The following is a 14751-nucleotide window of genomic DNA, read 5'->3' as shown; positions in this document are numbered from 1 at the left end:
GGAGCAGGAAGCATCAACTCCCACATGTCTTGACCAAGCAAGCCCACGGTTTCAAACTGGCAACCTCAGCGTTCCAGGTAAACACTATCCACTGTTCCACCACAGGTCAGGCAAGACTTCATTAAAATTAAAAGCTGCTGCTCTATAATGACACTATCAAGAGAATGAGGAGACAAACCAGACTGGGTGAAAATATTTGCAGAAAACACATCTGGTAAAGGACTGTTATCCATAATGATCAAAGAACTCTTAAAACTCAACAATAAGAGCCTGACCAGGTAGTGGCGCAGTGGATAGAGCATCGGACTGGGACACAGAGGACCCAGGTTCAAAACCCTGAGGTTGCCAGCTTGAGCACGGGATCACCAGCATGAGTGTGGGGTCACCGGCTTGAGCCCAAATGTCGCTGGTTTGAGCAAGGGGTCACTCCCTCTGCTGTAGCCTCCCACCCAGTCAAGGCACATATGAGAAAGCAATCAGTGAACAACTAAGGTGCTGCAACAAAGAATTGATGCTTCTCATCTCTCTCCCATCTTGTCTGTCTGTCCTTATCTGTCCCTCTCTTTGACTTTCTCTGTCAAAAAAAAAAAAAAAAAGAAAAAACCAATTTTAAAGAAATACAGATAGCAAACAAGCACATGAAAAGATATTCAATATCATTTGCCGTTATGGAACTACAAATTAAACAATGACATACCACAACACACCTATCAGAATGGCCGAAAGCTGAACAATGACTACACCAATGCTGGTGGGAATGGAGAGCAACAGGAGCTCTCATTCCTTGTTGGTGGGAATACAAAATGGTACAGCCACTTTGGAAGACAGTTTGGTGGTTTCTTACAAAACGAAGTCTACTTCAACCATAAGATGCAGCAGCTGTGCTCTTGGTATTTACACAAATGAGTTTAACACAAGTCCACACAAAAATCTACATACAGGTATTTATAAAGGCTTTAATAACAATTGCCAAAACTTGGAAGCAACCAAGATGTCCTTCAATCAGTGAACAGATAAGACTGTAATAAACAATGGAATCTTATTCAGGAATAAAAAGGAAAGAGCTATGAAGGCATAAAAAGACAGAGGAACCAAGTGAAAGAAGCCAATCTGAAAAGCTGCATGCTGTATGATTCCAACTATATAAAATTCCGGAAGAGACAAAAACTACAGAAGCAGAAAAAGATCAGTGTTTGCTAGGGCAAAGGTAAGGGGAGGAAGGGATAAACAGCCAGAGCACAGAGGGCTTTCAGGACAGTGAAACTGCTCTGTATGATACTAAAATAATGGATATGTGTCATTATACATTTGTCCAAATCCACAGCATAGTCAACACCATAGGGAACCCCAATGTAAATTATGGGCTTTGAGTAATGATAATGTGTCAGCTATAACAAATACACCATCAGGTGCAGAACACTGATAATGGGGGAAGTTGTGTTTAGGTGGGGGCAGGGGTTATATGGGAAATCTCTGTACTTCCCCTCAGTTTTGCTGTGAACCTAAAACTCCTCTAAAACGTAGTCTATTTTAAAAAAAATTAAACCTTAATTGGTGATTGATTGTTTAGGTACCTCCTGGGGCTGGTGCCTCCCTCCACTGTCAGCAACATGTTAACAAATCCCAGGATAACTTCCAAATGAGGCAGCAGCAATGGGTCCCTGGGGACTTCCCTGGGGTTCACACTGGCAGGAGGTGAACCAGATAGGCCCTTCTGTACCTAACCAGAAATGTCACCAAGAAGGTAACCAGCTCCTTTATCTGGTGACAGAGTACAATGAGAGGTGAGCCCAAAAGAAAAGGAAAAAGACAAGAAAAGCATTCTCTCTGAAAGTTTAAAAAATAAAAAACCACTTTAACTCCTCCAAGTTCCAGTTTTGATTTCCAGTATCTGATTTTTCACCAAAAGAAAATTTGTAAAATATATTAACAATAAACGTCAGTTTTTTTTAGAAGGAATATGAAGCTATATCATAAGCACCACCTCCCCTGCCCCACAACAATTCTAACTTCGTGGGTGTGCGCCAGGCTCTGGTCCTGCATCAAAGAGCCGGGCAGGGAAAGATGAGCGGTCAGCATCACCGGAGAAGCAGCCCTGTCCTGCCTTTCACACAAACAGAGGGGCACCCTCAACACAACTGTCCACAATGACTTCACAGGCACATTGTATTTAGAGGAGCAGAGGGCCCAGCTGAGCTGCTCAGAATTGTCACACTGCTTTAAGTACAGCAACTTTTTCTTACACTTTATGTTTTGATTCCTAAGTTTAATTCTCATTCTAACAGAAGCCCTGCTTCAGGTTGCCTGAGACTCAAGTATTAGAATCAGACTCAAGTCTAGTTCTTAGGTATGGATAAGTCTGGGAAAAAAAAAGAGAGAAATAATCGTTCATATTCTTTCAAAAATTAATCTATACAAAGACAAACTGAGCTAAGAAATAATGTCCTGTTAAGAAATATCTACTTTTGATAAATAAACTAAACATCAATGCCTGCATTTTTCATTTTCCCATTTATTTTTATAGGCCCAACACTTTGAGCAGAATAAAGTGGTCCCTAGACATGAACTCAAAATCACCCTGCACTAAACTGGCCCACAACTCAGACAGCCACAATGCTCCCGCGGAGTCTGCACAACAAGCATGTGCACATCCCACAGGGGAAGCTGAGGATGTTGAGGGCTCTCCCAAGCAAGAGCAGGTGCCACTGTGGCTGCTCCTACAGAACCCTGCCTCAGGCAAAAGGCATCCCTGAGGGCACCCCAGTCAGACTACATTCCAAGGCTTTACTTACCCCCAATATTTGCTATGGACTCTGGCCCAATGAGTTGATTTTCAAATAGCCTTTCCGCCTGTCGTAACTTCGTATTTGGTTGCAGAACACCAAGGAAGAGGGGGGGTTCTTTGAAGCTATAAAATAATGCAATTAGAGGGATTTGTCTATAGAAAATAACGTGAAAAAAGTGTTTATTAAGGACCTATGGCATGCATAATTCCATTTGATAAAGAGGGTTCATTCCAATAAAATCCTAATTTGCCAGAATGACAAAAGAAAAAAACTATCCTGGAATGTTAAAAAAAAAGGTCATAGTATTAAATAAAAATGAAAATACGAATACAGCTAATGCAAAAATTTTTACTGCCATCTGAGAACACCCCAGGACCTCCACCCACCTGAACTTCTCACCACTGGTCCAGTGCTTCACAGCAAGTGAGAGCCTCACACCCCCTGGCATGAGCACTGCCAGTCGCTGCCCCCATTAAAGTCCGGTGGAGATGGAAGGGCCTGTGTTGGCATTTCACAGCTGACACCCGTGCTTCAGGAGAAGACAGAAGAGACGAGAGGGAGCCGTCGGGACTGGCAGCACGGCCCGTGCTCCAGCGCAGGCACACCCTCCGGACCCACTGACTTCTCTATGAAGACACACTCCACTGGGCCCTGCCTTCCCCCTTGATGCAGACTGCTCCAAGAACTCTTTCTTCCCTCCCCTCGGGTCCTTCCCATCCACCAGCAAATCACGCAGATGCCGCCTCCAGAGACAGACAAGACTGAATCCCCGCGTCCCACATCCTGCGCCCCCACCTGGTCTAGGCCACCATCTTCTCTCCTGGCTTCCTCCCTGTCCCCTACAGTCTATTCTCAACACAGCAGCCACGTGAGCACTACAGTCAGATACAGCATTATCTGCTCAAAGCCCTGGGCCTATCCCATCTCACCCAGAGCCTAAGGGCCTGCAAGGGCTCTTGGCCCCTTTCTATTTGGCCTGTCGACTCTCCTATTCCCGTCAGTCGTTCACTCTGCCCCCACACCAGCCATTCCCGGCTGCTTCCTGACTGCACCAGGGCTCTTTCATCTTGTCCTTCATACTGGCAGTTCCCTCCACCCTTACCTTCTCAGTGAGGTCTGCTCTAACCCCCAGTTTAATACTGAACACCTTCTAAAAGCACAGCTCTCCCCCACCACTCTATCTGGTTCATAGCCCTTTCAGCATCTCATTTCTGTTATGTTTATTGTCTGTCGTCCATCCCTACTAGAGCACATAAGATAAAGAATTTGTTCTGTGTCTTCTGCCGCTATATCCCAAGCACTTGGCAGTGTAGATACTGCAGATGAAGTATAAAGGTGAGGAGAGCAGGGAAAGGGGGCTGTCTCCCAGTGCCCTCCCCACCATGCCCTCCAGCAGTTTCCTAGCCAGCCCACCAGAGCCGGAGGACCAAGGGGCAGGGGCAGCTGAGGATGCAGAATGATGGAAAAGCTCTCTGCATCACCCTTGCCACCCTGCGTGGGCACCTATTCAGCACACAGCAAAACTTCCCCCAAATTAAATTGTCCCTCCCACCCCTCAATATGACTGTCAACCTGCTTAAAAAATACTCTGGATCTAACTAGGAGTTTTATTTCCGAAGAAAGAGCTGGACTGCAACTGGAATGGGTGGTGAAAAGCCTGGGGTATGGAGTAGGACACATCTGCATTCAAACTCTGACCTTGGGAGGGTCCTACTTCCTTCCAAAGGTATGTGTGAAGATTAAATGACACAGATAACACATAGAACCCAGAGACAGGGGAGGGTGCTCCTGACTCAGCCCCCTCTCTCCCAATCCTTGGACCTTGTCTAATTCCTTATACACAGGAAGTCCTCAGGAAATATTTGCAGAACCAACCTAACCCATATATCACACACTGTCCCTGCCCACACTGAGCCCGAGTATTATCTCAATAAGGAGACAAGAAGAAAATTTATCTGAGAAAATATAAAGGACAAGCAAGAAAGGGCCCCCAATCCTGCATCTGAGCACCAAGGAAGAGTGGCCCCAGGAAGCCCAAATTGGCACTCATAGCCAGCCAGGCCAGTGGACCCTGGTTAAGGCCACTGGCCTTCTGTTAACTCATTAACTCCTGTTAACTCATATTAATTCCTGCTGATTTCACTACCTCCTGTTAACTCCATGTGTCAGACGTGTGCTAAGACACTGGTCAACAGCCTCCAGAGATCACGAGGTTACACATGTTGTGTCTATAACAGTCCTTGGTGGGAACTACAAGTTTCTGGCAAAGCCCCACAGCCTTCCAGGTGACTTGACTCCCTAGAACTGAAGCCAACTGCCTAATAACCCACTCTGCAAGGATTCTACCCCTCCTGGTCCCTGGTCTGTCTGTCCTCTGATTTCTCAGAGATTTCTAAGGATGGTCTTAGCACCCTGGAGGTGGACTCCCCAAAGCACTGCCATTGCTAAGCTCTCACCAGCCAGCTGGCCTGACCCCGCTGAGCATGGCACCCCCTCGGCTGGGAGATGGCTAAGGCAGAGCAGCTCTCTTTCCTGTCCTCACCAACGCTGCATCATTTACCCCTTCCCTGCTCTTTTTGCTCTGAAGAATTTTAAAGGCTTTTTCTGCTTTGTCAATAGCATTTTCCCCAAACCTCAGTTTATTTCTGTACCTATACTCTCTTCCACTCTTCTGCTTTTGCTCTGCATTTTGGGGCCCATGCTTCCAGTTTTTGAGCAAGTCATCCCTAATCTGAGCCTGTGGGAGAAATCGTGTCAGCCATACTGATTTCACTAGGTCTCTCTGCTCCTCCTCCTCATCAGCCTCATCTGCTCCCCAGGCAGGACTGACTGACTTGCACAACTTCAAATCCTTATTGGGCCACATTTCCTTTGAGCTTCTGGTCATGAGTACACACCTATCTTTCCCCTGACTTTCTTCACCACCCTTTCCACACACAGATTCACCGTTACTGAGATCCAAGGGCTGTAGTCACTAAGCTCCACCCCTCTCACTCTAACTTAGAAACCCCATCTTCACCTGCTCGCTGCACTTTCCTCCTCTTCCCCAAGGCTGTCTCCCCAGCCCAGACTTGGATCCCCAGCTGTGGACTGTTTGTTTTCTCACCTTGCCAACAGAACAGACAAGTCCAGTCCAGTTTCTAGTTGGGATGGGCGGAGCCACATCCTGCACATGAAAGAGGTTAGTAAAAGAAAGACCCTTCCCCTCAGTGTGTCCTGGAATACCCTCAAAGAGAACATCCAGGACGTTCTCGGGAGGAAAGACGTGCAAGAGCAGACTGCACACCAGGAATTACACAGCAAGCATGCTTACAGGTCCCCGTACCCAGACCTCCACCCAGTCTCAATCTTATGCAAGCTGCTTTAAAGCCAACAACAAAATGTTGATTCTTCTATACGCATGTCAATCTAAGGTCAGAACTGTGTCCTCTTCAGATCCAGCTGACACCTGCCTCAAACGGTGCTGAGTACATTTTTAGTGAACTGAATCCAATATAAGATCTTAAGTTTTATTTATAAAACACCAACACATACAGTTTTTAAAAACTTACATGGACTAACTCACTTAAAATAAACTTCAGACAGCTTACCCCTCTGGGCAGTTGCAAGGAAAAACAGGAACTTGCTGAACCAGACTCACAGCCAACCCTCTTATACCACCTTGACATCAATGTCATAAGTCATATCAGTAAGAGCCTGGCTGAGTATTACTATAATTAAAAATGCGAATTCATTTTATGGGACACCCTAGGTGTATACTATTCTTTCAAGTTATAATAAATGCGTCACTCATAGATCCCCAATAATGAAAGGTAACTTAAGAAAAAGAGGACGTAAAGTACAAGTTTTTTTATAAAATTTAAACAAGGTAACTTAAATTTAACCTTCACTTGTGTGTGCTTTTGCCACTTTACATGATTTCAGGTTCACCATGCTAATATTTACATAACCTTCTCTTATTTGGGATTTTTCTGATTTTTGGTTTTGGTTCATATAGTTTTGGTTTTGAAACAATAACATAGGCAATACAAAGCACACATTCTGTAGAACATCTAATTCAACTTAAAACAGTGAAAAAATAAAATCACAAATCTGTTTCTCCTAATAACTCACCCTTCCCATCAGATGGGTCTAATTACCCTAGAAATCACCCCGCCTGCTGTACTCTGCGAGCACCACCCGAGAACAGCTGGGGCAGCTCACCTGAGGGGCTGTGGATCTATGGGAGACTCCAGCAGCAACATGGCTCCAAGCAGGGGGACGGTGAGGGACACAGCCAGCATCAAAAAGGTCACTCGGAAAACTCTGCCGCTGAAGGAGCTGCCAGAAATGAAATACACACAAAGGCAATCAGTGGAGGCTCAGACAGTGACAAATTCAGTGGTTAAAGCCCTTTCAGCACAAATAGGCCTCTCACCCAGTGTCCCCACTACCAGGCCACCAACCTCTGTGGCTTGCAATTAAACTTTAGCACTGTTTCTGGGATTGCCAAACATGCTTTTGTTCTTTTTTATTTTTATCTTCTAACTATGTAGGGCACTCATATTATTTTCCAGATAGTATGATAGGTTATATCTTGAGTCCTCTAGCAGTTTTCATTTTATTTTTTGGTTTTGTTTTTTAGGTAAGAGGTAGAGAGATAGAGAGACAGACTCCCGCATGCACGCTGACTGGGATCCACCCAGCAACCCCATCTAGGGGCGATGCTCCAGTACTGAGCTATTTTTAGCATGTGAGGCTGATGCGCTCAGACCAACCAAACTATCCTCAATGCTCGGACCTAACACTTGAACTCATTGAGCCACTGGCTGCGGGAAGGGAATAGGAAGAGAAGGGAGAGATGAAGGGGCAGAGAAGTAGATGGTCGCTTCTCATGTGTGCCCTGACCGGGGATCAAACCCAGGATGTCCATATGCCAGGCCAATGCTCTATCCACTGAGCACTGGCCAGGGCCCCCTAGCAGAGTTTTAAAGAGGGAAACTCAAAGCACTGATGAACACAAAAATAGGAATAAAAAGTTGCATTAAGGGAAGGGAGACACACTCATCCACAGAGAAAACAGGTGTTTCTCAAAAGCCACTATTTCCTGGTACATGGATTAAAAGTAGCAACACTCAGCACATACAGTGTGTTCCTAAGATTCCAAGTTCTACAAATAGAAGAGACAAAGACAAACTCATGAAGCAGACGAAGAACAAGTTCCTGAGCATCCAATTCCCCAGGCATCTGTAGATCACACCTTTAAACACTAGAAACATAATCCCAGCTCTTCCACTCAGAAAAGTCTGGCAGTTACTGAAAATTATTCACAAAGAATCTATAAAGTTACAATTCCAAGTCATAACTGCTGAAGCTTTGGGAAGATGTGAAAGTGCCCTTGGCAATCTTGCATTGCTTTTGGACAAATGACCAACAGTGACTAAAATTCTCTCAAACAATCCTCACCTACATCATTACTTACCTGGTTAAAAAGAAAAAAAAAAAGAGCACATTTAGCCTCTTGCTACTAAAAAAACTACAAGATCGTTATTTGCTTATATTAAGTCCATTCAAGTTTACTAGATATTTGATATCAAGATTAACAAAGTGAATAAAATCCATGAGCTCCTCAGATGGAGACTCTTTTCCTATCCAAAAAAAAAAAAAGTGAGTTAAAGAAAAAGTAATTCACACTTAACAAAACAATTGCTTTACGGCAGTGTTTTGCTTGATTTTGACAGGATACTCTCCTGCTGCGTAAATCTGTTCCAGGTAGAAACAGGGGGGCCTACACACAGTCCTAACTTCCCAACAGACAGCCAAGCACTGCAGGCGAGTTTCTTCACCCAAAGCCCATAGGCTCCCCACTGAGTAATGGGGTACCGGGCAGGGGACCTCAAAGTCCTGCCCAGTTCTGAACATGCAGATTTTATTAAATGAACAAAGCAGAAAACAAGTCATTATGCAGGTGGAAATAAAAGGCAAAGAGAATAAAAGAAAAAAGAGGGGAGGCTTTCACAGCATGTCATCCTGCAGACATCTGGGACAGCACGATTCAAGCGTGCTCAAGTCCTGCCAACGGTCTGAGTGAGCAGGAAACAGGCTCTCCCCTTGGGCCATTGTAAAGGAACACAGCCCTGTAACACCTTAATTTCAGCAAGGTGACTTGTCTGGGACTTGTGACATACAGAACTGTAAGATAATGTGTTGTTTCAGTCACTAAATGTGTGGATCATTTGTCACAGGAGTCATTGAAAACCAATACAATTTTCTCATTAAGCTGGTTTTATTACCTGGAAGTGGAACGCTGCTGTAACAAATACCTAAAATGTGGAACTAGCTTTGGAATTGGGCTGAGAAGCAGGATACAAAATCTAGAGCTCCTTGAACACACTGTTAGTAGAAACATGGATGTTAAAGACTCTGCTAGCAAGGGCTCAGAAGGCGAGGAGCACGGAAGAGAGACAGATGTCATCTTAAAGAATACCTAAACGTCAGGAACATCCAGTTAGCAGAAACATGGGACATGGGAGGCCCCGCGAGTGGTGGCTCCGAAAGATGTCAGGATAGGTGATTGGAAAGTGGAGGGATCAGAGTCTTGTTATATGGTCACAGGAAGTGTGGTTAAATGGTTTCCTGCAGGGATGAGGAAAGCAGAACTTGTGAATGAAGAAACAGGACACTGAGCTGAGAACATTTCCGAGCAGAGCTAAAGGTGCGGCCTGGTTCTTGCTACTTTTTCCTCCAGAGCAGGTCAAGGACAGCATAGGGGACACTGATAACCAGTTCTTTTTTCCTTTGACATTTCCCCTTTGCTATAAGAAACCTAGTCTGTGTCTATTTTCATTCAAAAAAAGGAAAAACAAATTTTGTTCCTAACTTCCTTCTCTTCACAACTCACCCCTTTTGCTAGGTAGGAAAGGAGGTGGTCCAGTCCGTAGACCTGGCAGGGAGAAGCCGAAAGAGCCCAGGCGCCTAGAAGAGGACAAGCGGCCAGGAAGGAAAAAATCAGGACAGCTCCCTCCCAGCCACACAACCTTCCCCTAAGGTCACTGGCTGATGTTGGCCGAGGGTGCAAGATTACACAATGCATGAAAATGCGTGTCTGGCACAGATCAGCTACAAAGCCACCTGACAACAGGCTAATGTAACCTGAAAGGCCTCAGCAGGAAAGGAGTAAGGGCCACGACGAGAGTAATGATAAAAACAGCAACAAGAACATGCCGTGCAATGTGCCTTACCTGGTGACTAGGCAGAACTGCGTATCTCCCTGCTTTACCGACAAGTGGACAGAGAAAGCACGTGTGGGTAGCCCACAGCCCACTGCCAGAACTGGAGGAGCATGACCGAGTGCCAGGGCTGACTCTGAGCCTGTGGTCACCATGAGCAACACTGCCTGCCAGAACAAGAAGACCAAGAAAGGACACCGGACCTGGAACCTGAGTCAGGTCTGAAACACTCTCTATAAAAGTTAATGGTGATTTGCCTACTGTGGACATTTTATACCATGGAATCAAACAGGATTCTACAATAAGTGACCTTTTGTGACTGGCTTCTTTCACTCAGAAGGTTTCAAAGTTCACCCAAGTTATAGTATATATCAGGACTTCATTCCTATTTGGTTCAGTAATATTCCATTGTAAGTATATATCACAATTTGTTTATCCACTCATCTGCTGATAGATATTCTAGTGGGAAGGGGAAATGAGTGTTTACTAACGGGTATAAGGTATTTTCACAGGTGATGAAACCTTTTGAAATGGGAGAACTGGTGACCACCGAATGATAACACCACTGAACTATTATATATTCTAAGGAGGGTAATTTTACATTGTATAAATTTCACTTCAATTTTTAAAAAGTTAACTGTGATGAAAATATTCCAAACTAAAGATTGTGGTGATTATTGCAAAACTCTGGGAATATACTAAAAACCGTTGAATCGAACAATTTAAATGAATGGATTTAAGATTTTAATTATTCATTTGAGAGAGAGAAAGAGAAGGGGAGAATGGGAAGCATCAACCCGTAGTTACTAATCGTCCATGCCTTGACCAGGCAAGACCAGGGTTTCGAACCAGCAACCTCAGCTTTCCTAGTTGACACTTTATCCACTGCGCGACCATAGTCAGCCTACATGAGTGGATTTTATGGTATGTGAGTTATATTTACAATGTGGTTTAGAAAGAAAAAAAGTCAATGATTCAACTAAGCATACTGTCACTCCAGAGGTTGGGACAATCTGTAACTCAAGTGATTCTAAGTGGCCTACTCTTTCAACACAATGGAAATAACTATTTACAAGTAAAATGATATTGAAGACTTTGTTGTGTGGTTTTTAAAAACAAAATCCCCAAGAGAAGCAAACAGTGAAGATATGTGGCTATCAGTGATGAACAGGAGGCTGATTAATCAGCCCTACCTAGGCCAGTAGAGGAGCAGTCCCTTGAGGGAAGCTGCACTATGCAATGTGTCACCATAGTGCTGTCATTAACAAAATGGTGACACTCTGGCCAAAGTGCTACTTTCCTGTTCCTTGCCTGACATTATTCTACATGAAACAGAATCCTCTCATCTGTCTCAGACACCTAAAGTTAACTCTCCTTTGACACACTGCAGCTTACATCTCTAATCTATCAATAAATCTAGCCATCTGATTTAGAGCTTGATACCCTGATTGAATATTTGGTTGCGGTCCTGGCCAGTTGGCTCAGCGGTAGAGCATCAGCCTGGCATGCAGGAGTCCCGGGTTCAATTCCCAGCGAGGGCACACAGGAGAGGCGCCCATTTGCTTCTCCACCCCTCCCCCTCTCCTTCCTTTCTGTCTCTCTCTTCCCCTCCCGCAGCCGAGGCTCCATTGGAGCAAAGATGGCCCGGGCGCTGGGGATGGCTCTGTGGCCTCTGCCTCAGGCGCTAGAATGGCTCTGGACGCAACAGAGCGACGCCCCAGAGGGGCAAAGCATCGCCCCCTGGTGGGCATGCCGGGTGGATCCTGGTCGGGCGCATGCGGGAGTCTGTCTGACTGCCTCCCCGTTTCCAGCTTCGGAAAAATTAAAAAAAAAAAAAAAAGAATATTTGGTTGCCCCTTCACACAATATTAAAAGGCTCACTTATTTCCAAAAATAGTCAAGCCAGGATTGAAAGCAACAGTGCTTACAGCTAGAAGGCATCCAGAGGTCAGGAAGGATGACCTGTGTCCCATATGGCCCTTCCCTGCCAGAGATCTAGCTAACACCCTCTTACAATCAGAGTACAAAAAGCTGAAGAATTTAGAGTGCTCCCAAGACCAGCTGGTCCCTGGATCGCCTACACCAGATGACTGGGCAGCTCTAAACAAGGCCCAGATATTCTGATTGAGCAGGTCCAGCATAGGCCTGGGAAACCTGTTTTTTTGTGTGTTTTTTTATGCTTCCCAGTTGTTCCTGATGTGCAACTGGACATCACCAACCTTATCTAACTTCCTCCTCAGTAACAGAAGTCTATCAACACCGCACTGACTGATCATCAGCTAGCCTCTATTGAAAAGTCCTGACCTGTGGTGCCACAGCAGATAAAGCATCAACCTAGAACACTGAGGTTGCCAGTTCGATATCCTGCGTTTGCCTGGTCAAGGCACATATGGGCGTTGATGCTTCCTGCCCCTCCCCATCTTCTCTTTCTCCTCTCTAAAATAAATAAAATCTTTAAAGGAAGAAAAAAAAGTTCTGTTACCTGACCAGTGGTGGTACAGTGGATAGAGTGTCAACCTGGAACATTGAAGTCCCAGGTTCAAAACCCCAAGGTCGCCAGTTTGAACCCAAGGTCAGTGGCTTGAGCAAGGGGTCACTGGCTCAGCTGGAGTCCCCACACCAACACACATATGAGAAACAATCAATGAACAACTAAAGTGCCTCAACTATGAGTTGATGCTTCTCATCTCTCTCCTTTCCTCTCATTTATTTTCTCTCTCTCTCTCTCGGAAAAAAAAGGAAGGAAAAAAAAAAACCAAGCCCTTGCCCCTGGCCAGTTGGCTCAGTGGTAGAGCGTCGGCCTGGCGTGCAGGAGTCTCAGGTTCAATTCCCGGCCAGGGCACACAGGAGAAGCGCCCATCTGCTTCTCCACCCCTCCCCCTCTCCTTCCTCTCTGTCTCTCTCTTCCCCTCCTGCAGCCGAGGCTCCATTGGAGCAAAGATGGCCCAGGCGCTGGGGATGGCTCTGTAGCCTCTGCCTCAGGCGCTAGGATGGCTCTGGATGCAACAGAGCAACGCCCCAGATGGGCAGAGCATCACCCCCTGGTGGGCGTGCCCGGTGGATCCCGGTTGGGCGCATGCAGGAGTCTGTCTGACTGCCTCCCCGTTTCCAGCTTCAGTAAAATGCAAAAAAAACAACAACAAACAAACAAACAAAAAACCAAGCCCTTGCCCTGGCCAGATTGCTCGGTTGGCTCAGAGCATTATCCTAAAGTGCAAAGGTTGCCAGCTCGATTCCTGGTCAGGGCACAAACAGGAACAGTGTTCCTGTCTCTCTACTTTTCTCTCCCTCTAAAAAATATAAAAATAAAAAGCTTTAAAAATTCTGTGGTCATGATGTAGAAATAGCACCTTAAACTTACACTCCTTGAGTAGTGCTGTCCAGTGTAACTTTCTGCAATGACAGAAATACAGCAGCCACTATCCATGTGTGGCTACTCAACACTTGAAATGGGGCTAGCATGTTATGTCTGTGACCCAAAGACCACCTCTGCGGATCAGCCCCGGGGTTGTTTACTTATTCACTGCAGGCTGTAAGACCCATTAGTTCAAAAGGTGCACCAGTGCCAAACTCCCAAGTGTTACATATCCAATTTTTTTTAACATATCCAATTATTTTTTAAAACAGGCCAAAATAAGCAACTTTCCAGCCATTTAGAGACTGCCTGCTCTGCATACTCTGTTAAACCTCACCTGACAACTGTTGCCCACTGAGAAGAGGTCCCTGCCCCAGCCAGTGTTGCCCTTGGAGCTCTCTGGCCCAGGGAGCCCTTTCTCTGTTCCCCTCTCCTCCAGATCCCCCCTCCCCTCAGGACTGTGGCACCCCCCCCTGCTGTGAGACATCCTCCACATGCAATCCTGTCAGTGTCACCAATAAAGCTTGTGTGCTGCTGCTGCCTCCTTTCCCCAAATCCCCTCAAACACCCCACATAGCATAAATGAGGAACTGAATTGTTAATTTTAGTTAATTAACCTTTTTAAATTAATTTAAAATTAAATAGTTGCATATGGCAAAGTGGCCACAACATCAGACGACAGCCTTAGAGCATTTATTGCTCCTTCAAATGCAATCATTTAATAATCATCTACAAACACACGCCAGGTTCTATGGGAAGCCCTGAGAGTACAGCCATAAATAAAGTTTCCTGCCCTCTCGTGTATTCTAGTATAAGAACGCAAATGCCAGACAGTAACAGGTACAAGGTAGAACAATACAGCAGGGTCGAGGGTGGTGTGATAGAGGGCTGGCCACACATAGGGGTCAAAGCAGATGACCTCGGAACAGAGAAAGTGAGTGAAGCTGGGACACATCAAAGATTGGGGCCAAAGCAAGGCAGGCAGAGCCAGAGGAAACACTCAACAAACACTTGGCATATGAGCGAAGCATACATGCTTTAGGCATTAACCTAAAGTCCCCATTCCCAAGTCTTGACCACAGAGGCAAAAAGACCAAAACAGGGAGCCAGAGCCATAGTGAGTGAGGGGAGGTTGCTAGAACAGTTCAGGCCTGCTGCCAGGGGCCGATGCCACAGGGTCCTGAAGACAGGGAAATGCCTGCCAACGTGCATGGTCAATGTCCAAGAAGGCCAGAACACAGAGCATTTCCCCAATTCCTTAACTTAGGTTATCTCATGCAACATGTTTGTTTTTGTTGTTTTTTTTGTTTGTTTGTTTGTTGTATTTTTCTGAAGCTGGAAACGGGGAGAGACAGTCAGACAGACTCCCGCATGTGCCCGACCAGGATCCACCCGGCACACC

At 45.5% G+C, this 14751-nt stretch overlaps 1 protein-coding gene across 2 annotated transcripts in view; it reads right to left on the bottom strand.

The window, feature by feature from the left end:
• The window catches only part of APMAP (adipocyte plasma membrane associated protein), a 38588-nt gene that overhangs the window by 17471 nt on the left and 6366 nt on the right, over window positions 1–14751 (bottom strand). For both annotated transcript variants that reach the window (XM_066386952.1, XM_066386953.1), the window contains exons 2-3: window positions 6990–7106; window positions 2793–2908 (exon numbers count right to left, since the gene is read on the bottom strand). In XM_066386952.1, the coding sequence (XP_066243049.1) occupies window positions 2793–2908; window positions 6990–7106 (233 nt within the window). The remainder of the gene's footprint in view (window positions 1–2792; window positions 2909–6989; window positions 7107–14751) is intronic.

The sequence above is a fragment of the Saccopteryx leptura genome, chromosome 5 (genome assembly GCF_036850995.1).
Source record: "Saccopteryx leptura isolate mSacLep1 chromosome 5, mSacLep1_pri_phased_curated, whole genome shotgun sequence".
NCBI lineage: Eukaryota > Metazoa > Chordata > Mammalia > Chiroptera > Emballonuridae > Saccopteryx > Saccopteryx leptura.
The sequence above is the reverse complement of the archived record's forward strand: the minus strand, read 5'-3'. Positions and strand labels throughout refer to the sequence as shown.